General features: G+C 46.1%; 4 protein-coding genes across 9 annotated transcripts in view; 3 read left to right on the forward strand and 1 right to left on the reverse strand.

Annotated features, from left to right (window-relative positions):
- The window catches only part of LOC121955095 (BTB/POZ domain-containing protein 6-B-like), a 5,448-nt gene extending 1,011 nt beyond the window's left edge, over positions 1 to 4,437 (forward strand). For 2 of the 3 annotated variants that reach the window (XM_088089113.1, XM_042502892.2), the window contains 4 exons: positions 283 to 938; positions 2,179 to 2,269; positions 2,895 to 3,013; positions 3,234 to 4,437. In XM_088089113.1, coding sequence (XP_087945239.1) covers positions 745 to 938; positions 2,179 to 2,269; positions 2,895 to 3,013; positions 3,234 to 4,314 — 1,485 coding nt within the window. In that variant the 5' untranslated portion in view covers positions 283 to 744 and the 3' untranslated portion in view covers positions 4,315 to 4,437. Of the gene's footprint in view, positions 1 to 282; positions 939 to 2,178; positions 2,270 to 2,894; positions 3,014 to 3,233 lie in introns of those variants that run through there. The other variant, XM_042502891.2, reaches the window with a different exon arrangement.
- brf1b (BRF1 general transcription factor IIIB subunit b) overlaps positions 1 to 18,933 on the reverse strand; it is a 24,765-nt gene extending 5,832 nt beyond the window's left edge. Inside the window, exons 1-6 of one of the 4 annotated variants that reach the window (XM_088089110.1) lie at positions 18,622 to 18,933; positions 17,579 to 17,787; positions 5,757 to 5,837; positions 5,296 to 5,469; positions 5,137 to 5,168; positions 4,817 to 4,889 (exon numbers count right to left, since the gene is read on the reverse strand). In XM_088089110.1, coding sequence (XP_087945236.1) covers positions 4,817 to 4,889; positions 5,137 to 5,168; positions 5,296 to 5,469; positions 5,757 to 5,837; positions 17,579 to 17,762 — 544 coding nt within the window. In that variant the 5' untranslated portion in view covers positions 17,763 to 17,787; positions 18,622 to 18,933. The remainder of the gene's footprint in view (positions 1 to 4,816; positions 4,890 to 5,136; positions 5,169 to 5,295; positions 5,470 to 5,756; positions 5,838 to 17,578; positions 17,788 to 18,621) is intronic. The other 3 variants (XM_042502887.2, XM_042502890.2, XM_042502889.2) reach the window with 3 other exon arrangements.
- On the forward strand, positions 5,732 to 16,767 carry LOC121955093 (uncharacterized). The gene is made up of 21 exons (XM_042502883.2): positions 5,732 to 5,859; positions 6,087 to 6,278; positions 6,797 to 6,852; positions 6,979 to 7,071; positions 7,170 to 7,297; positions 7,413 to 7,553; positions 7,641 to 7,718; positions 8,663 to 8,833; positions 9,272 to 9,368; positions 9,447 to 9,670; positions 9,776 to 9,941; positions 10,929 to 11,137; positions 12,504 to 12,621; positions 12,705 to 12,913; positions 13,256 to 13,373; positions 13,751 to 13,920; positions 14,129 to 14,226; positions 14,357 to 14,472; positions 14,546 to 16,141; positions 16,238 to 16,555; positions 16,677 to 16,767. Exons 2-21 carry the CDS (start codon positions 6,253 to 6,255, stop codon positions 16,691 to 16,693), a joined length of 4,149 nt encoding a protein of 1,382 aa, XP_042358817.2. The 5' UTR covers positions 5,732 to 5,859; positions 6,087 to 6,252; the 3' UTR covers positions 16,694 to 16,767.
- A 235-nt stretch (positions 18,934 to 19,168) lies between the features above and the next one.
- xrcc3 (X-ray repair complementing 3) lies at positions 19,169 to 22,597 on the forward strand. The gene is made up of 7 exons (XM_042502893.2): positions 19,169 to 19,387; positions 20,028 to 20,165; positions 20,267 to 20,479; positions 20,569 to 20,723; positions 21,415 to 21,627; positions 22,133 to 22,170; positions 22,308 to 22,597. The coding sequence occupies exons 1-7, from the start codon at positions 19,339 to 19,341 to the stop codon at positions 22,528 to 22,530; spliced, it is 1,029 nt and encodes a 342-aa protein (XP_042358827.1). The 5' UTR covers positions 19,169 to 19,338; the 3' UTR covers positions 22,531 to 22,597.
- The last annotated feature ends 317 nt before the right edge of the window (positions 22,598 to 22,914 follow it).

Consider the following 22,914-nt stretch of genomic DNA (forward strand, 5'->3'; position numbering starts at 1 on the left):
ACTACAGATCATAATCTGAGAGCTGCAGATTAAAACTACAGATCATAATCTGAGAGCTGCAGATTAAAACTACAGATCATAATCTGAGAGCTGCAGATTAAAACTACAGATCATAATCTGAGAGCTGCAGATTAAAACTACAGATCATAATCTGAGAGCTGCAGATTAAAACTACAGATTATAATCTGAGAGCTGCAGATTAAAACTACAGATTATAATCTGAGAGCTGCATCGGGATCTGAAGTCTGAAGAGACTCTTTTTTTCTGTTTCCTCTCTGACAGGAAACAGTCATCATGCTGTGAGGTCATCACCTCATTAACTCTGTGACCAGCGAGGAGGAGGAGCAGGAGGAGGAGGAGCAGGAGGAGGAGGAGGAGCAGGAGAAGCAGGAGGAGGAGGAGGAGCAGGAGAAGCAGGAGCAGGAGGAGGAGGAGGAGCAGAAACAGTAGGAGGAGCAGGAGAAGCAGGAGGAGGAGAAGCAGTAGGAGGAGCAGGAGGAGGAGAAGGAGAAGCAGGAGGAGGAGGAGCAGGAGGAGGAGCAGAAGCAGTAGGAGGAGCAGGAGAAGCAGGAGGAGGAGGAGGAGAAGCAGGAGGAGGAGCAGGAGAAGGAGAAGCAGGAGGAGGAGAAGGAGAAGCAGGAGGAGGAGCAGGAGGAGGAGAAGGAGAAGCAGGAGGAGGAGGAGCAGGAGGAGGAGGAGGAGAAGCAGGAGGAGGAGAAGGAGAAGCAGGAGGAGCAGGAGGAGATGGCGGCTGACCTCCTCTCCACCAGCCTCCCGCTCAGTCAGGAGGAGGAGGAGGAGGTGAAGAAGAGTTTCATTCAGCCTGATGAAGCGGAGCCGCTGGCTGGAAACACCAACGAAGAAGAGGAGGTTCTGTCGCTCAGTGACAGAGAGGACGGAGACAAGAGACAGGAGACTCAGCCGACGCTCCGAGAGAGGTAGGACTCTCTACGTCTCCTGTTTGACTCCATCTGAATCTGTCTCCTCTTTTACATCATCTGAGTCTTTGTCTCCTGTTTGACTCTGTTTGAATCTTTGTCTCCTGTTTGACTCTTTCTGAGTCTTAGTCTCCTGTTTGACTCTGTCTGAATCTTTGTCTCCTGTTTGACTCTTCCTAAGTCTTTGTCTCCTGTTTGACTCTGTCTGAATCTTTGTCTCCTGTTTGACTCTGTCTGATTCTTTGTCTCCTCTTTGACATCATCTGAGTCTTTGTCTCCTGTTTGACTCTGTTTGAATCTTTGTCTCCTGTTTGACTCTTTCTGAGTCTTAGTCTCCTGTTTGACTCTGTTTGAATCTTTGTCTCCTGTTTGACTGTCTGATTCTTTGTCTCCTGTTTGACTCTGTCTGATTCTTTGTCTCCTGTTTGACTTTGTCTGAATCTTTGTCTCCTGTTTGACTCTGTCTGATTCTTTGTCTCGTGTTTGACTTTGTCTGAATCTTTGTCTCCTGTTTGACTCTGTCTGAATCTTTGTCTCCTGTTTGACTCTTTGTAAGTCTTTGTCTCCTGTTTGACTGTCTGATTCTTTGTCTCCTGTTTGACTCTGTCTGATTCTTTGTCTCCTGTTTGACTCTGTCTGATTCTTTGTCTCCTGTTTGACTTTGTCTGATTCTTTGTCTCCTGTTTGACTCTGTCTGATTCTTTGTCTCCTGTTTGACTTTGTCTGAATCTTTGTCTCCTGTTTGACTCTGTCTGATTCTTTGTCTCCTGTTTGACTTTGTCTGAATCTTTGTCTCCTGTTTGACTCTGTCTGAATCTTTGTCTCCTGTTTGACTGTCTGATTCTTTGTCTCCTGTTTGACTCTGTCTGATTCTTTGTCTCCTGTTTGACTTTGTCTGATTCTTTGTCTCCTGTTTGACTCTGTCTGATTCTTTGTCTCCTGTTTGACTTTGTCTGAATCTTTGTCTCCTGTTTGACTCTGTCTGATTCTTTGTCTCCTGTTTGACTTTGTCTGAATCTTTGTCTCCTGTTTGACTCTGTCTGAATCTTTGTCTCCTGTCTGATAGCATCTGCAGAGAAACTCTGATCTTCGTCTTTCCGCTGTGTCTCTGTCTGTCCTGCAGTTTGTCTCAGAGGACACAGCTCCGTACAGAAAGTGATCGTAAATCAATAATCACTGATCAATAATCAGAGTCAGCTGAGTCTGATCGGGTCTCTGCTGTTTGATCTGTTTCCTGCAGGAACGCCGTGATGTTCAACAACGAGCAGATGGCCGACGTCCACTTCATCGTCGGTCCCCCCGGAGACACGCTCAGAGTCCCGGCTCACAAGGTCAGTCCAACGAGTCAGCACACGAGTCGTCATACGAGTCGTCACAGGTGTCATCATGTGACACAAGTCATTGTGTGACACGATTCATCGCGTGACATGAGTCATCACGATTCATCACACGAGTTATCACGAGTCATCACAGGAGCCATCATTTGACACGTGTCCTCACACAAGTCATCGCTGGAGTCATGACACATCATCACAAAAGTCATCATGTGAAACAAGTCATCACGAGTCATCGCACAAGTTATCAGATGAGTCATCATGAGTCACACTAGTCATCATGAGTTATTACACGAGTCGTGTGACACGAGTCATCAAACGAGTAATTACACGACTCATCACACGAATCATGACACACGAGTCATCACACCAGTTATCACACGAGTCATCATGGATATGAGTCATCATGTGACACTAGTCATCAGACGAGTCATCACGTGAGTCATGCTAAACGTTAGGCATTCTGTGGACAGCAAAGTAAGAATTTCATTGTACAGGGAAACATGTTTCCATACTGTGCATATGACAATAAACACTTTGAATCTTGAATCTTGAATCATGTGATATTAGTCATGAGACGAGTCACGAGACGAGTCCTGGTGTGACCTGTGCTGTGTTTCAGTACGTCCTGGCGGTTGGCAGCTCGGTGTTTGGGGCCATGTTCTACGGCGACCTCGCTGAGGGACAGTCGGAGATCGTGATCCCTGACGTGGAGTCGGCTGCTTTCCTCATCCTGTTAAAGTGAGTCCAGTCTGAGACGAGTCCTCGAGTCTGTCTCCTCATGGGAACATAAAAACTTTTTTTGCCATGAATGGGCAGTTTTTGTAAATCAGCATGTTTCCATCAGCCGTGTTTTATATTCGCAGTTTTAATTTGCACAATCTGAGCGTTCATGTAAAGCGGCTGCTGACTCCGTCCTGCAGCTGCTCAAACCTGTGTTGATGTGCATCCTGTCCCTCAGGTCTGTGACATGTCCTGATCCTGATCCTGATCCTGGTCTCTGTCTCAGGTACATGTACAGTGATGAGATCGAGTTGGAGGCGGACACCGTGCTTGCCACGCTCTACGCCGCCAAGAAGTACATTGTTCCCGCTCTGGCGAGGGCCTGCGTCACCTTCCTAGAGACGAGTCTGGAGGCGAAGAACGCCTGTGTGCTGCTGTCTCAGAGCCGGCTGTTCGAGGAGCCGGAGCTGACGCAGCGCTGCTGGGAGGTGATCGACGCTCAGGCCGAGCTCGCGCTGCGCTCAGAAGGCTTCTGCGAGATCGACCGGCCCACGCTGGAAATCATCCTGCAGAGAGAGTCGCTCAACGTCCGCGAGGTCATTGTCTTCCAGGCGGTGCTGAACTGGGCTGCAGCCGAGTGTCGGCGTCGGGGCCTGCCGGTGAACCCCAGGAACCAGCGGGCGGCGCTGGGGAAGGCCCTGTACCTGGTCCGGATCCCCTCCATGACGCTGCAGGAGTTTGCAGACGGGGCGGCGCAGTCGGACATCCTGCTGCTGAAAGAGACTCACGACATCTTCCTGTGGTTCACCGCCTCCAGAAAACCCAGACTGGAGTTCCCGCTGGGGAAGCGGGCCGGACTGGCACCGCAGAGGTGCCACCGCTTCCAATCCTCTGCCTACCGCAGCAACCAGTGGCGCTACAGGGGGCGCTGTGACAGCATCCAGTTCGCAGTGGACCGGCGGATCTTCATGGCCGGACTCGGTCTGTACGGGTCGAGCGGCGGGAAGGCCGAGTACAGTGTGAAGATCGAACTGAAGAGGCAAGGCGCCGTTCTGGCCCAGAACCTCACCAAGTTCCTGTCTGACGGATCCAGCAGCACCTTCCCTGTGTGGTTTGAGCACCCGGTGCAGGTGGAGCAGGACGCCTTCTACACAGTCAGCGCCATCCTGGACGGAAACGAGCTCAGCTACTTCGGCCAAGAGGGGATGACCGAGGTGCAGTGTGGGAAAGTGACCTTCCAGTTCCAGTGTTCATCGGACAGCACCAACGGCACTGGTGTGCAGGGGGGGCAGATCCCCGAACTGGTCTTCTACTGCTGAAACACAACTGGACTGACTTAAATCCCGCCTCCCAGAGTGACCCTGTAAATTATTATCTGACGACGTGAAGTTTATGAACTGAAACTCCAGAAAATGATGAAAATAAAACCTGACTGAACTCTCGTCTGCTGCTGTGTGAATGTGAGTTTAATCTGTGAAAAACATGACGGAAACGTTTCAGGTGTGAATGTGAACACCTAAAGTGCTGCATGTCGAAGCCAAGTCTGAAATAGTTATAGTTATTTTCTGTGTGAGCTCAGGGGTTGATGTCACGGCGGCGGTGGCGGCGGCGTGTGATGTGTGTTGTTTCTATGGTGAGTTTCTGTGTAAAGTGGTGGCGTCCTCAACAAATGTTTGTTTTCCTGTAAACCAGCAAATTTTCCCCTTTCTGCAGAGCAGTTACTGAACTGCTGCTGCAGGTTTCACTGCTCAAACACACACACACACACATACACACGCACACACACACACACACGAGTAAATGTATAAATGCAGTTCTCACCGATGGCGGGAGCGTTGATGCAGAGCTCTCGAGCCAACAGCAGGAATGTTTTTCCCAGGATGTAAACGTTCACCTGAACACATGAAACTCAAAGTTACAACTGCACCTGGTCTCTGCAGGTCTCTACAGGTTTCTACAGGTCGTCTCAGCTTTCTACAAGTCTTTGCAGGTTTCTACAGGTCTGTACAGGTCTTTGCAGGTTTCTTTAGGTCTCCACAGGTCCCTACAGGTCTATGCAAGTTTCTACAGGTCTCTACAGGTTTTTGGAAATCTCTGCAGGTCTCTATGGGTCTCTGCAGGTCTTTACAGGTCAGTCCTACCTGCAGCAGGTCACTCAGGTCCAGCAACATGTCTGTAACACAGCTGAGGAAAACCAGCAGATGCTCTGGAGGTCAAAGGTCACTGTGAGGACATCAGTAACAACATTAAAGATAAATTCAGGGCATGGTGTGTGTACGTGTTCGTGGTTGCTAGGATACGTGGTGTCCCCTCGGTGCGACACACCAGGTAGAGGCAGGCGGCGATGACGTGCTCCGTCTTACGTCCTCGCGTCAGGTGTTTACTGACGACCATCTTGAAGAAGTTGAAGGCCGTGTCCAAACAGTGCTGGTTCAACTGCAGCTGACTGCCCAGCTGCTGGATCTGCCGCTTACCTGCACACACAGGGTTAATCACACCTGACTCACCTGCACACACAGGGTTAATCACACCTGACTCACCTGCACACACAGGGTTAATCACACCTGACTCACCTGCACACACAGGGTTAATCACACCTGACTCACCTGAACACACAGGGTTAATCACACCTGACTCACCTGAACACACAGGGTTAATCACACCTGACTCACCTGAACACACAATTAATGATGACTCTTGATGAAGATGATAAAGTGTGATAGGTGATGATGAAGGTGAAGGTGAAGGTGAGGGTACTCACCGCCCTGCAGGGTCTGAGCTCTGGACTCTTTTCCAACACTGGTGTGAAAACCAGAACCAAGAAGAGGAGCTTTGACTGGACCTGCAGACACAAAGAAGGACAGGTGAGCCCAGCAGGTTTCACTGTTGTTCACTGTTGATTATTTTTTAAATTAATTTATTTTCAAATGTTTTCTTGTTAATGTATTTGTTTAATTGTTGATTGAATGTTTTATTATTGATTTATTGTTTTATTATTGATTTAATGTTTTATTTATTTATTTTTGATTTATTGTTTTATTACTGATTTATTTTTCATTAATGACTAATGTTTTATTTCTGGTTGGATGAGATGTGAGGTCAAACATGGGGTGAAACTGTCAGCTGTAATCAGACTCAACCAGCCTCACCTGGCTCCTGTGTTACTGTGACAACCAGGTGATTAGCTCACCTGGCTGCAGAAGGGAAGCTTTTCCTCCACAGAGACACAGATGAGACAGAAGAGACACTTCTGAAATATGAAAACTACTGCTTTCATCATCGGGTGAGTTCACCTAACCTCACCTGCACAGGTAACAACACACACCTCACCTGCACAGGTAACAACACACACCTCACCTGCACAGAAAACAACACACACCTCACCTGCACAGGTAACAACACACACCTCACCTGCACAGAAAACAACACACACCTCACCTGCACAGAAAACAACACACACCTCACCTGCACAGGTAACAACACACACCTCACCTGCACAGAAAACGACACACACCTCACCTGCACAGGTAACAACACACACCTCACCTGCACAGAAAACAACACACACCTCACCTGCACAGAAAACAACACACACCTCACCTGCACAGGTAACAACACACACCTCACCTGCACAGAAAACGACACACACCTCACCTGCACAGGTAACAACACACACCTCACCTGCACAGAAAACGACACACACCTCACCTGCACAGGTAACAACACACACCTCACCTGCACAGAAAACGACACACACCTCACCTGCACAGGTAAAAACTGAACCTCAGTATTTGTTTCCAGACTCTTAATCTGCTGTGAGTTCACAGAACAAACTACAGCTGAAGATCAACAGGAAGGTAAACTGGTTTATTTACTGGGCTGTCGTGGGGCAGATGTTCTGTTCAGACTCTCTCGGTGACCTTTGACCTGCAGCAGGTGTTTGGTTTGGTGTAGCAGTAGAGTTCAGGTGTTGTGTCCGTCAGGTTTCGTGGATGCTGTTGTTCAGTCGGAGTGTCGGGATCGTTACTTCTGGATCCGCGTGACCTCAGCGCAGACGCCTCGCTTCGAAGCTGTAGGTCAGTTCTTTATGTTGATGCCTCTGTACACCTGTCCAACTGTCCGTCTACCTGTCCTGTGACATTTGTTTTGACTCTCACTGTCTGTCCTGATGTAGATGAAAATGGCGTCCACTTCCTCAGTGAGCAGCTCGCCTCGCGCTGCGGTTACACCATCAGCACCTTTAAGATGGACAGCTTCACCACCTTCAGAGCGTCATACTACTCCTGCTTCACCCAAAACCAGGTAGCTTCACCTACAACTGGGTAGCCCCACCATCCCAGGTGTCTCCTCCTGTCCCCCAGGTGTGTCTTTTGTGGTGGTGTCCCGGTCCAGACTGAGTGCTGAATGTGTTTTTCAGGATGACGAGTTGTTCACCTTCAGATTTAACGTGATGCTGAGTGACGCAGGTGGAACGTGGACCAGCCAGCCGGTCTCTGCGGTCTGTTCCGGTTTTAGCTGGACTCACAGAGAGATCATCTGTGAGGAGGACTACATGGAGGTCAGAACGGTTGTAGTTTGTCATCACCTGAAGTCTTGAACAGACAGGTGTCAAAGTGAACTGAGTCTGATTCGGTTTTTGGACCAGGTGAACGTGAACAGAGAGTCTTCGTGTGAAGGACAACAGGGGGACGGTGGACAGATGTGGCAGGCTGCCGTCTCTCAGGTAAAATCACACCTCACTTTATCCTCACTGTGATTATCATTTTTAGTCGTAGTTAATGAGACCGATAACTGATATTTGGACCCAACATGCATTTAGAATAAAAATGAAATCTTCTGTCAATATTTAGAATTTGTAATATGACAAACTCCATCACAAAACTTTGTTTAAATGCTTTAATGCTTCATCAAAAACGGAAACTTTCAACATCAAATACATCAAGTTCGCAGCAAGTTTTTTTTTTATAAAGTCGAGTAAAAATGTAAAAAAAAATAAATGAATAAAAATAGCTCTCTGAGGTTTTACAAAGTAAAAGTTCCTCCAATGCTGAAACTTTCTTTGCATTTTTGAATTAATTAATTTTATTGTGAATCATTAAAATACAATGCCGATACAGATAATCAGCAAACTGACAAATATCTGCCCCGACAATCGGCCAGGCCGATAATCTGTCCACCCCTTCATTTTGTGGGCGGGGTTTCTTCACGTAAGTTCGTTCTTCAGAGGAATCCATGCTAACCAGGAGCAACTAAATTCATACTAACACATCAACACACGTTTTGCAAATTGACATACTGTAGAACTTCAATTAACAGCCAGGGTTACTATTTGCTTAAATCATTAAACTCAACAGGTTTATAACTGACGTTATCTCCAGCAGGTCGCCAACAACCCAGTTTTATACATCCAAAGACCTTGTTTAAAAATTTGCTGCATGGTAACCAGAGTGAGTCTCTAATAGAGAATGGCCTTTGTTTGTCACAATGTGGAGCCACAGCGGGCTGGTTAACGGGGCCGGGCTTTTATTTGAAGTTTTACGGTATTTCCATAATCGACGGTGATGAATCCCTGCAGCTCAGATCTGCAGTACGATGAACAGAGTTCCTCTCCGTTCTTGGTTGTTAGGTTTGTTTTTGTTGTTTTGTTTGTTTGTTTGTTGTGTTCAGGCTCAGAGGACGGCCTCTTCAGTCTGGCAGCTGATGTTCCTACAGACCAATGGACCGGCGTCCTCCATGTCCATCAGTGAAGCCGAGGGGTGGGGCTACAGCCTGACCACCACCGCTCGCAGGGTGGTGCTTCGCTCTCAGTACAAACCGCCGCACGCCGAGCTCGCCATGGTGGGTAACAGTCTGAGGTCCTGACAGCTCACTGCTGCAGTATAAAACAACATATTAATGAAAAGGAAACTTTTCATTAGTTCTTACGACTCGGTTGTCCTTTTTGTCTTCCGAATTTTGTTTCTGCAGAATTCAGACATCCCATAATATGTTCACCAAAGGGTCTGTGAGGGTGCTGCACCTCAGCTGTTTCCATGGAGATGAATTAAAATTTCTGACCGTCTGAACCAAACTGAGAGTATATTTCTAACAGTTTTTCTTCCTGCAGGCAGATAACAGCGAGCAGCACGTTTCAGGGCTAACATCCTGTCCGAGTGTTCAACTCGACGCGTTTCTCATCCGAAATGTTCCGCAGACGAAACGTTACGGAGGTCATGCGACGTGTGTGTCAGATGGTGCTTTTCCTTTAAAGAAATAACATCTTCTGTTTGTGGTCAGGTGGACGGCGTCCCCGTGGAGGTCGTCCGGGTGTCTCTGTTCTTTAAGCAGAAGCTGATGGTGGTGATGATCGACGTGTCCATGGCGTGCGCCATCGGTAAGTTCTCCCACACAAACAAACACACCTGAGCTGACAGTAAGCTGCATCTGTCTCATCCTGACGGTTCTCCCTCAGATTCGGCTTCTTTTGACGGCGCCCGGTTGCTCTGGGACGTCCCCCGGGTCCTCACCCCTCTGGTCGGTGAGGGGGCGGGTTTTGAAAGTCGGAGCCTCGGCGTAGGGGTGGAGGGGGTCCTGCTGGACAAACACACAGCTGAGACCAGAGGATTCAGTCTGGTCCAGAGAGGTCCCCTGATCCAGATCAAGGTTCCCTTTGGGGCGCAAGGCGGCTACAGGAAGGTAACGTCAGACAGTTTGTCCTGAGAGACATTTAGAGACAGACTCTGCTGCTGGTCGTGATGTCGTGCTGTGACCTCAGGCCTCCTTTGTTCTTCTTCTCTGCAGAGTTTGGTGGTGAACAATGTTTACAAGGAGACGTTCGTGATCCTCCTGATGTACGAACACGTCTTCTCTCTGCTGTACCAAGACGGCAGCAGCATCGACACGAGACACCGAATGCTCCGAGTGCTCGACACCCCGCTGCTCTGCCGGCCGCCCTTCAGCATCGACCGTAAGTCTCCCAGTTCACAGACCAGTAAAGAGCCGTCAACACCAACCACTGTAACTATAACGATAATGGTGTCAGCGTCCACACCAGGCCGGACTCCATTAACTCTTAAATTGCACAAATTCTAATTGCGAATACAAAATTCGCCTAATGGAAACACGTCAATTTTTAAAAAATCGCAAACGTCTTTATGCTGGCATGAGGTGGTATTTCAGGCGATTCGAAAAAGCCGTATATCCCAAAACTGCAATAAGGCAGTTTTTTCGCTTTTATAGCTCATATAATGTGTAACAGCGGGTGGCAGTAATGCGTCTTAATGGATGCTAACCAAAGAAGAAGAAGAAGTACAACAAAGTCACATGACATTGTACAAACCATGGCTCGGTATGTGTGGACGGAGGATGAGACTGAGATCTTCTTCATTAGGAGACAAAGAAATTACGGCGTTATTACATCGGCTGTAATAGAAATAAGCCTGCCAATGTTTTGGACAGCCATCGCCATGGTTACTGGAATGTTATCGCCAGAGGAAAGTCGCGTAACACCGCGAGAGAAGTTGCATAATATCACTCAATGGAAACACAGGCATCTCACAATTGTGTTTTATTGAAATTTTGAAAATATCACTTAAGTTTTGTGTAAATCTGTGATGGAAACCCAGCTGGTGTAAGACTAAATTTAAGTGTTGCAGAAAGAGCTCAGATACCTCTGCGCACCAATCACAGCGTCACAGAGGCGTGATGTCAGCTGACTGATGCTGTCAGGCGATCTGACGTCACACAGACGTTAGCCGTCTGCAGGCTGATGGAGCTCAAACAATCGTCAGTCGACAGCAAATCAGTCTTTGATAATCATCGTGTGTTTCAGGTTCGTCCGGTGTTCAATTTCAGAGCAAAATGAGCTTCTGTTGGTCAGACTGGACTCAGTTTAAGGCACTAAAGACGTTTCGGACCTGAACGTGTCTCCGTCTGTCTGGGCTTCTTTCTGCAGAGACTGTGAGTGACAACGAGGCGTTCAGCGTCCTCCTGGGAAACATTCCCGCTGATGTCATGTTGGAGGAAGTCCGGATCAACAGAAAGCAGCTGATGATGTCAGAGAGCGCCGGGCGGGGCTACAGCGTGCGTCCTGTCATTTACGCCAACGGCAGCCGAGCGTACGAGCTGCGGCTGCCCTTCGAGGACGCCGCGGTGCACTGGATGGTGAGGGCTCCACTCAGGTCAGACTATAACAGGTTGTTTCCTGTATCACGAGGCGGGTTTCCATTTAATCAAAAAAATGTGAAAATTGTAATTGTGAATATGAAACACGTCAATATCGGGGGAAAAAAAATCCTGTTTATCACAAGACATTTTATGCTCACATGAGGTGGTATTTCAGGCTATTGGAAAAAGCCAAAAACTGCCATAGAAACCCTTTTTTGGCTCGTGGTAGGAACTGGCTCCCGCATGATGCAGCAGGAGCTACACTGAAAAATCTGACGAGCTGAGCTTACTTAAAATAATCTAGGAAACTGATTGCATTGGAAAAGTAAAGTAAGTATAACTATTACTCTGAACATTTACTTTATATCTAATTGGGAAGTTTACTGAATTTTTTTTTTTTTTTAACTTAAATTTAGCTATTTTTAGTCAATTTTGCAACTTAGAAATGCCAAGTGGAATTACTTGTTCTTTCTAAGTGTACTGTGAAACTTCAGTAAGTCGAGTTAGTCTGACTTAAAATGATCAGGACAAAGAGGATTTGGAGATCTGCGAGTTCTGTTTTATTAACATTTTTAAGACAATACAAACATGACTGACTAGCTTACAACCAGAAGAATGCAGATACACCAGTGCATCTCAAAAAATTAGAATATTGGGAAAAAATTCAATATTTTCCATCAGTTATTTAAGAAAGTGAAATTTATATATATAATTTGAGCTACTGGTTTTCTGAATTTCATGAGCTATAAGCCATAACCATCAAAATTAACACAAAAAAAAGCCTGAAATATTTCAGTTTACATGTAAATATACAAAATATGATTTTTTTCTTTTTTAATTAAATTACTAGGAATAATGAACTTTTTCAAGATATTCAAGTTTTTTGCAATGCACCTGTATAGCACACTAAACTTTACTGAAGTTGTTGAAACTTTGATTGAATTAAGTTTGTAATTTTTAAGTTCCAACAACTTCACAAAATTCAGTATATATGACCAAACTTCAAATAAATTAAGAATAATAGTTATATTTACATACATTTTTCAGGGCAATCGGTTTCCTAGATTTTTTTTCCAGTAAAACCTGCCTGTCAGATTTTACAGCGTTACACATGCCTTCAGCTGGCTCAAGGATACAAAATCTTTACAAGTAGCGTATTTTTAGGAGGTCTGATAAATATGATTGTGAAAAAGAATAATTGATGAATTTATCCAGATTGTTGGCGTGAAGGTCAGACATTTTCCTGCAGGATTTTGTTGGTCTTTGATGTGACACTGCAGGAACCTGAACCACCTCACAACAACACAATGTGAACATTGTGCTTTGAATCCCGTTTGATGCTGCATTTTTTTCCCTCCAACAGTACCTGGGTCAAGGTGTGGTGCAGTACTCCATCGATGTTAACTTCACGTTAACCATCATGCCTCAGAGAGACTCGTACTACCACCAAACCCTCATCACAGCACGAGTCCTTAATGCCTGTAAGTCCACCTGTCCCTCCTCTTACTGGTCTACAGGAACCACCTGTGGTTCTTTTTTAAAATGCAGACTTTCTCCCCTAAAGTCCCTCCAGAGATCACAGCTCAGTGTTCAGACAGAGGAACCACCTTCAGCGTGGTGAGACCGCCTCGAGGCAGGAGTCTCTGGGAGGTGGGCATCGACCATGAACCTCTGACACCACAACTGGCAGTCCAAAGAGGGTACCGCCTCCACAACGACACCCACAGGACCACCCTGGAGGTCCCTGTATTCTCCATCGGATACACCTATGAAGTAAGAGTCCACGACACAAAAGGGTTCTGAAAAACCAAGAACTCAACCTGAACTTGTTCCAGCACTCCAAATCTTAACCTCTCTCCCAGTTTGCTGCTGAGTTCATGAACTGGAAAGTTTCAGATCCACAGTGAGCCAAGGGAGGAAGGAACTACAACCGCCGAGTCCATCGATTCAAGTATCAGGAGACTCTCTGATCCCGGCTGGATCTTCTAAGAGTTTCTCACTTTTCTGATTTCAGTATTTCAAACAATCAGAATCTCAATATGAACTAATCAACAGTGAAAATGTTTGAAAGTTTCAGCCCATCAGTCCATACTCGGATATCTTTTTTCTTCGCAGGGCATCAACTTGTCAAACTTTTATGGAACGTTTAAGCTTCTTCTGAGAGACGCCAAAACTCTGGAGGTCCAGACATCCACCTCCAAACGCTGCCTCTTCAGAACTCAGGATATGATAGGTAACCTGCACTCCCCTCTTACACAGAATACAGGTCTAACACTGACCCTGATTGGTCTGGTCCCTAAGTCAGATACAGGTCTAACTTTTACCTTGATTTGTCTGTTCTTTAAGTCCGATATGAGTCTACAGTTGACCCTGATTGGTCCGGTACCAGAGTCAGATACGGGTCTAACACTGACCCTGATTGGCCGTTCCTCACGTCAGATAAGGGTCTAACATTGACCCTGATTAGTTCAGTGCCTGAATCAGATACAGGTCTAACTTTGACCCTGATTGGTACAGTCCCTAAGTCAGTTACAGGTCTAACTTTTACCTTGATTGGTCTGGTAACAGAGTCAGATGCTGGTCTAACTTTGACCCTCTGTGGTGTTTCAGTCTGTTCTGCAGATGGGACTATGACGGTGGTAACGACTCCAACCTCCACCTGGCCTTCAGTGCAGCCTGAAAGAACCACTCTGCTAGACCCCACCTGCGGACCCAAACAGACCGATGGATCCAGAGTCCTGTTTGAGTTCAAGCTGGACTCCTGTGGAACCAGAGCTATGGTACAACATAAAATAAAGAAAACAATTTCTGATAAAAATGAGCTTACCAGGAGCACCACACCACCGAATAGAGCTGAAACTCTGAGCTCATTAGTGTGAAACAGTAAAGAAATTATTTGTGTAAATCAAGAGGAGAGGAACGAGTAACCAAGGTGAGTATGTTCAGATGTGTAAATATAAAGTTTTGTAACTGAGGATGTTTTAACAGGTCGGGGATTCATACGTGGTTTATGAGAACGAGATCCTCCATGACAGACAGTTAATCACAGACGGACCAAACCTCATCTCCAGAGAATCTCAGTTCAAGTAAGGAAAACCGATCTGAACACTTCATGACGTGTTGATTCTCATAGAGAGGACTCTGCCTGTGATCTGTAACTCAAACACTCCAATGTAATTGACTGTTGATGAAGAAATGTGTCTGATTCTTGAACAGACTGACCGTGAGGTGCTTCTATCCTCTCAGCGGAGTCAACAGACTGTCTGTGGACAGGATCTTCAGATCAGAGACTCCTGGATTTGGTTCAGTCAAAGTCTTCGAGAGTCTTAAAGGTTACAATCCGAGTTATAACCAAATCCCAGTTAATTTGACAGACAGAAACTTAAAATCTTTTTTTCCCAGCAGATTCAGCAGATAGACTCCCTGTCAAAGACTGTTCACATCAGGTATCCGGAAATGCTGTCGACACCCCGACAAACCAGGGCTACCAAACATACCAAACCCCAGCAGCAGGGGGAGTCCTGCCTCCTTCTGGCATCAGGCCTTGGCCCAAACCTGGACCCAGCCACTTCATCACAATACCAGGAAGACACAGCAAGCTGCACTACTCCTCCCAAAACCTCCTTCATCTTCCTCCTCCTCCTCAGGGTCAAACCACCGAAACCCACCAAGTCCCTCTGCAGGGTTCATCTCCTCCAGGTCATCTTGTGTCCCAGACACAGGAACAACATCTCCCCATCATTCCTTCCGGATATGACCACTTATCAGGCAACAACGTCCATCTGCCGAACCTCCACACACCAAACCCTGACCACTTGGCCTCGGACTTCAGTTCCTCCAGCGGGATTCCTGATTCTCCAGTTGTGAAACAGTTGGAAAGTGACTGGAGCAGCTCGGATCAGACTCCGACACTTCAGGGACCGGGCATTTTAGGTAACAATGTTTGGCACTCTGGCCTAACATGGGACCAGCTCACTCTTGGCCAAAGTGGTCTCACTAGGCCAAATCAAGAAATGAGGAGTCCTACAGTCGATCTTTCTCCTGACATGCAACAATGGAACCAGCACAATCTGGATTTGAGCGACTACTGGTCCTCAGGTGGTGGGAGGAAAATGGTCAACACTGAAGAGATACCCGGACACCTGCCTCAAACCTCACAGCTTCAACCAGTTTTTCAAAAATCAGCCCAGTACAACCCAGACTACACCAGTGAACAACTTCTGTCTGAACACGACGAGAGGTATCTCCCTGTAAGTCCCAAACCCACTGCATCCACAAATACTGAGTCTGACTTGTCTGGAGACACAGGGGGGTCTGAAACCACTGAATCAACATCCACTGCGACCAGCAGAGTCCACCAAAACCTGAACAGACCAGGTACGATCGAACGGAGGAACACTGAGACAGTTCAGTCCAGGGTGCAGCTCATCCGAGTCAAACCTCTGAGCAAATTTGTTTATTCTGGACATCAGCTCAACCAGAAACCTGTTATCCAACAAGTAAATCCACCGTTCTCTAATCTCTCCCAGTATGCCACTGGTGTGACAGCTGTCAGCAGCAATGGGAACCACAGGACCTCGCAGCGGCTTCCTGAACAAAGATATTCAAACACAAGAGAGGAACGTCTTCCTGAGAGAACCAGTTTCTCAACACTGAAACAGGAACAAGGAGTTCACAGCGGTCGAGTAAAATCAGACCAGTCTGCAGTGACCCGCCTCACAGACCTGTCCCCAAACCAGCAAGAACACCAGCGGAAACCAGTCCATCTGTCCCCAAACCAGCAAGAACACCAGCGGAAACTGGTCCATCTGTCCCCAAACCAGCAAGAACACCAGCGGAAACTGGTCCACCTGTCCCCAAACCAGCAAGAACACCAGCGCAAACTGGTCCATTTGTACCCAAACCAGCAAGAACACCAGCGGAAACTGGTGCAATCAGTGGCTGAGAGAGGAGACAGTAAAGACCAGGAATCTCGGCGTAGAAATGTCCATCAAACAACAGGTACAAAATAAAAACGTTAACTTAAAACCAAAGATTCTGGTCACTGCGTCATAACTAAATTTCTTTATTTGTCGTTTTATTCTCCCCCACCATCAGGCGCATCTCACATCAGAGTCAAACCTGTTTCCAGTCTACCAGTAAGACCCCAAACCCGTGGTGAACACAAGCTGCAGAACCCCACGTCTCAGTTGGACACCTACAGTGTCACACCACAGAACGTCCCAAACAGTCCTGTCCACATCGGTGGACATCAACCAAACAGGTATCAGGACCTCAGTCCCACTGCCAGGGGAGTTGGGTTTACTGGTTCCCCCAGTGAGACTTATGGGTCTGGTGGTTCAGACCTGAAGGTCCACAGCAGGTCTGACTGTGGCAGTCAATATGGAGCCAGTGTTCACCAGGGCATCCTGAGAGGTACCGAGAACACGTTCTGTCTGTTAATCAGGAACACCTAACGGTTCTCTTTATCAGTCTGAGGCCTCAGTTTACTGTCCACGTTTTGTTGTTGTTTGTGTAAACAGTTTGTCTCCCGCAGGTACACAGATCAGCTGATGAAGACCCAAAACAAACAGTTCTGATCAAACACTGTCTGCAGAATCTGATTCAATAAAGTTTGCTCACTCTCAGCTGTTTGACGCTCTGTTGTTGCTCAGGTGAAAAACTCGTCAGGTGGTCTCAGAGACGATGATGAGGACAGAGTCATCATTTGACTCTTTGGGTGCTTTGAGATATAGTCCTCTTTAAGAGAACCGAACTCAGTCCTCTTAAAGTGGACCAGAGTGGACTAACAAAAAAGGACTCGTCCATTTTGGCTCTGATTAGTCCCCTCTCTGTTCACATGTTGGCCTATATACGTCCTCTGTCTATGTCTGTCTGTTTCTATCTGTCTCTGTCTGTCTTTATGTATATATGTTTATATATATTAATATACAGGATAATCAAACTAATGTCGGCCGATACGTTCGATCAGGTGATTAATCAACAAGAGAAAATATCAAGAGCTGAAGACACACTACCAAAAACAAACTGTTTATTAAATCAATAAAATAAAATAACTAAAAGTATTTATAGTATTTATATAAAGTGTTTTTAACTCTGTCACCACTTTAATGTCGAAGAACGAAAACTGGTCGACATCAACAACATCCCGAGACCTACAGAAAAGTCTCTGGACTCATACGCCAAACCCAACAGGAAGTCAACCATTTATATTTGAATATGAATTTATTATTATTATTATTATTAACGTTTAGAGGTATTTGTCTGTTTTATCTCGTCATTATTTGTGGATTCACCTTGTTTTTATCTTAATGTTTAATTTTATCTTTCACTTAACATTTCGTTGTTTGTTTACACTCTGTCAGCTGAGAGGAACACATGATTGCACTGTAAACCTGCAGGGACAGAGTGTCCTCTGTCTGAGTGTTTGTGTCTCACCGTCAGCGGAGACAAACTGTCCCACTGCAGAAGACACTCCTCCGCTCCCCTCCACAAACTGGACCTCCGAGACGATGATGTTGTCTTCCAGGACCGACCCGCAGCTGGTGCACACGGCGCTGCCCCGGGCCTGATCCACATCGATGTCCGACCCCCCACAGGTCCTGCAGGTCCTGGAGCTCATGTTTGAGGTCAGAGGTCAACACCACCTGAAGGTCAGGGTGAGTGTTGTTAGTACTGTTAGAATTTTGTTCTTTTTGTTTCTGAGCTCTGATTTGTTCTGTTTGTTTTAAGCAGAGAGACTCAACCTGCTTTGTTTGGGGCCACTTTTTCAAAAATGACAGGAGGCCGGGGGCCCGTCACAGCGGGCCCTGCAGGTTTCTAAGACTTTGAAGATGTTTCTAAGATTATATGATATTTCTAGAATTGTTAGGGTGCTTCTAGAGAGCTTTTGACATTTCAAAGATATTAGAACATTTCTAGGGTTTAAGAGCGTTTCAAAGATTCTAGGACGTTTACATGATTTAAGAAGATTTCCATGATTTTATGGTGTTTTTAGGATTTAAAGATGTTTCAAGGATTTTAGGATATTACTATGGTTTTATGATGTTTTTATGATTTTAGGACATTAGTGTCTGAGCTTGGACTTCTGTTAGGGGTTTGAAGATCCTCCTCTGGCTCTTTTTTGATGCTCTTTTATGCTCTCTGACACCTTATGGAGACTAAAAATACAAGATTATACAAATAAAAATATACCAGGGGACGCCAGATTTGGTCCGCGGGCCGTAAGTTGAGCATCACTGTGATGTATTCATGTATCTGAACTTTACTGTAACGACCTGATAACTAAACTGTAGCAAGTTTATCAATAATAAGAATAATCGTTAAAAATACTGTTAAAATAAATCAAACTAAAGTCGGCGGATAGAATCGATCAGCTGATCGACCAATTACAGAAAATATCAAGAGTTTATCAATAATCAAAAGATGATTAATTCAGCAAATTAGCAGTTTATGAAAATTCATAAAACGGATGAACTCACCCAGTTAGAACCAGCACAGTCCAGTAGAGACCAGCTCAACAGAACCAGTGGAGTCCAGGAGAACCAGTTCCTGTTCGATAGAAACAATAGAAACCAGTAAACCCAGTTTATTCCCGCGGTGCAGCAGCTGTTCTCCTTGTTTTTGTTGTTGTTGTTGTTGTTGTTTTTGTTTGTTTCTTCGGTTTCGTGTTTCCGGTTGAATCCATTCGGTCTGAGCTGACGTTACGCGCAGATATTTAACCCGTTATTGTAAAACCGATCAGTGATCGATAACACAAACTGATCGGTGTTTTCGGCGGTTTGTTTTCTTCCTGTGACGCAGCGCGATGACGTCAGTGGTTCCGTAGAGGGTCTCGCGGGGAAGTTTGTCGGTGTTTTTTTCGGTAAAAATAAATGAACGTTTTTATGAACACAAGAGTTTGTGTTCCGTGTTGTGATCAATAAATACAAACGTTACCGACGTAATTACCGCGAACGATAAAATTAAACAGATTTTTTTCTGTTTTAAACCGGAACCCCGCCCCCCCGCTACAGACACGGAGAAATGGTTCCATCCGGCGGCGCGTGATGACGTCTCGTGTTCGGGCGCGTATTTTGGGTGTTAGGTTGAAGAGAAACAAACATAAAACAAATAAACAAACAAACAAACAGAGTTGTCGGTAAATAAAGCGGCGTTCAGCAGCAGCGGGGGGACAGGATGTCCTCAGCGGGGACACGATGGAGCAGCTGGAGCTGAACCCGAGGATCACCGCCGCCGTCAGCAGAGGTACCGCCGCACCAAACCCCATTCACAAACATCACAATTTATCGTTTCCTCTCCTGTCCTCAGACACGGGGACAGTAAACAGAACAAACCAACACACTATCCGTAAGTCCGTGTCTCTGTGGGACTGTCCGCACTGTGTCTTTAGCTCCTCTGTCAGTTTATGCCTTCAGTTTTTAACCGGATAGAGGCGCAGTCATGTTTTAGCAGTGAGGGTTTGTCATGAACTGATGATAAAGTGATGCAGCTTTGTGACGTTAAAACTGTCAGATTTTGAATGGAGTTTGGTTTAAGAATCTGCTTACTGTCGTAACATCAGGAAAACTTAAGGGGATGTCTTTTAGGGACGGTTTATTTGTAAGGCACTGTAGTGTACTTATGAGAGGAGGTGGTGTTGCTTAGGGACTGTGGTTTATTTTTTAGGGTCTGTAGTTAATTGTGAGAGGAAGGAGTGTCTTTTAGGCCAATATTTTAGGTGGGAAAAGGCCAAAAATTAAAAGTTAATTATTTGGCATGCCTCCACCTTTTTGCACCACCCCTCCCCTCTTATAAATAACACACAGTCCCTAAATGACTGTGTTTCTTCTTGTTCTGATTATTATTGTTGGGGTTACCATGGTTACCGTGATGTTTCTCCCTGCAGTGAATCTGAAGTCGGTCCGGGATGTGTTGTGTGTTTCTGGTCCGGATCTGCAGAGACTCACTGGTCTGTCCCACTCAGACGTCCAGCAGCTGCTGACCGCCGCAGCCACCGCCTGCAGACGTCACCCTCCCACCTCAGGTCAGACCAGCAGCGACGCCTTCTGATTGGACGTCACAGAGTGATGTCACAGTGTGCGTTTAATAAAAAAAACAAACTAACGTGTGTTTCTGTGTTTGCAGCCCTCCTCCTCCACCGCGGAGATTGTCGCTGGTTCAAGTCTGGCCTCAGACTCAGCGTTGGGTGTCCCGTGCTGGACGAGCTGCTGCGGGGGGGTCTGCCTGTGGGGGGCATCACCGAGCTGTCAGGAGAAAGCGGGGCGGGAAAAACCCAGCTCGCCCTGCAGCTCTGTCTGTCCGTACAGTACCCGACACAGTACAGAGGACTGGACTCAGGTCAGTGAACGCACCGTCAGGTCATTAAACACGGCGTCAGGTGGGTGTAGACTCTGTGGCGATGCGTTCAGGTGCTCGTCTCTCTGCAGGAGCCGTGTATATCTGCACAGAGGACTCGTTTCCCATCAGACGTCTGCAGCAACTGATCGGAGGTCAGTCCGCTCTGCGCGCCAACGTCCCCCAGTCTCTGATCAGCAGCCGCCGCTTCAGTGACCACGTCTACATCGAACACGCCGCCGACCTGGTGAGCCGCGCAGCCGCCCCTCCGTCAGCGTCACTGACCCAAAACACATCTGTCATCTTTGTTTTCACTAATAATTTAATTTTTCCGAACATTATCGAAGCGCGATGACGTGAGAACCACAACAGCATCGTGTTGCTCCAGATTTTAGACAGCATGCCGGCATCACAGAAACACAACAGGTGCGACGTTAAACACAACAGCATAGACCTCTAGTGTGACATATAACACACGTGTCAGCAGCTCTTTATGAATAATAACATCTCACATGTTGGCGCCTTCCCAGATAGAAATTGTTTTTTTTTTTAAATGTTCTGAGAATGTTGCGATACAATGTTTTAGTTACGTTTTCTTTTTTTTTTCTTTTTTTAATACTTGCTCTATTGTGAAATATGGTGACAACAGAACAAGTGAAGGTACAAATAAACGGAGTAAAGAGACAATCTAAAGTGAAATAAAGACAATAAATACAATAAAAGTGAGGACAGAGTAGAACAGTGAGAAAACAGAACAAACATGGGGACAGTTTCGCCTTAAACCGAAATACACGACTCCCAAAACGGTCATGGTGGGATTTCATAATGGAATATAATAATGAACATTCGCATTTCGTAATAAATTTTCAAATTAAAAAGATTAAAAATTAAACTTAACTCCACTGCTGATGGACTCACAGGTGTTTGTTTACCTGCAGGACTCCCTTCAGGAGTGTCTGTCCCGCCGCGTCCCCCTGCTGCTGGCTCGCGGTCAGGTGCGTCTCCTGGTGGTGGACTCGGTGGCGGCTCTGTTCAGGTCAGAGTTCCAGGCGTCTGATTGGCTGGAGAGGAGCAAACAGCTGCTCAGCTTCTCCTCTAAACTGCAGCACCTGAGCCTGGAGTTCAGGACACCTGTCCTCTGCATCAACCAGGTGACCCCAGCACCGTCCTGGATTTAGGATGTTTTTAGGATTGTACGACATTTCTCCGATTTTTGGATGTTTCTTGGAAGTTGGTCAAATTTTAGGACTTTTTTTTAGGATTTTAGGACATGTTTGGACTTCAGGTCGTGTCAGATTTTAGGACGTTTCTCAGGTATTTGGACATTTCTAGGATTTAAGGAACTTTGTCAAATTTTAGGATGTTTTTTGGATTTTAGGACATTTCTCGTATTGATGGATATTGTTAGGAGTTCAGGAGAATTCCAAGATTTAAGGATGTTTTTAGTTTTTTAGGATGTTTTCAAGATTTTAGGACATTTTTAGGATTTTATCATATTTTTAGGACTTTGCCGATGAGATCAGAGGAGGAGACGGAACAGAAACCCTCAAAGATCTGGATATTTTTAAAGTTTTTTTAAGTTAGAGCAGTCCACACACACACACACACACACACACACACACTCACTCACCTTTGACACACCTGTCCGTGTTTCAGGTGACGGATGTTTTCAGCAGCTCAGACGACAGTTTGGGGTAAAAGTATTTTTTTTCTTTCTGAAAAAAGATTTCAGATTTTGCTCAAAACACTTTGAGATTAATTAATTTATTCTGTAGAAAAAGAGACCCGATGAACAGATTAATATTTGTCTTCCTCTCTGTCTGTCCTCCAGTGTGTCTCCGCTGTCCTCCGGCGTGTCTCCGGCTCTCGGGTTGCTCTGGGCCAATCAGGTGACAGTCCGGCTGATGATGCGGCGTCTCCAGGGGACGGTTGTCCGTGGCAACCAGAGCAGCGTCCTCCGCAGGCTGGAGGTGGCGTTTGCTCCTCACCTGGCTCGAGACGGGCGAGACGCCGCCGTGTGGACGGAGGGCGTCCGAGGCGTCCTTCCCGCGTGATCTGTCCACAGGTGTAAACATGTGAAGGGACGAAGTGACCTGATGACACTAAAGGTTATTGATCTGATGATGTGGCTGTTTGTGTTTTTATTGACTCGATGACTCGTGTCACCGAGACAAAGACTCGTCACGTCCACGAGTCTGTGGACAGTCAGTACATTTACTCTGAGTACTGAGTACATTATTGATTATCTCACATCAACATCCATCAGTTTATCGATCAGCTGATCACTGTGATACCGAATATGGTGTTATTACTGCAGTATTATTACTGTAGTATTTTACCTGTATTGGAGTATTATTACTGTATTGTTATTATAGCCGTATGTCACCTGGATTATTATTACTGTAGTATTTTACCTGTATTGTAGTATTATTAAAGTA

The sequence above is a fragment of the Plectropomus leopardus genome, chromosome 16 (assembly GCF_026936395.1).
Source record: "Plectropomus leopardus strain MGB_pleo_1.0 chromosome 16, ASM2693639v1, whole genome shotgun sequence".
Classification (NCBI taxonomy): Eukaryota; Metazoa; Chordata; class Actinopteri; order Perciformes; family Serranidae; genus Plectropomus; species Plectropomus leopardus.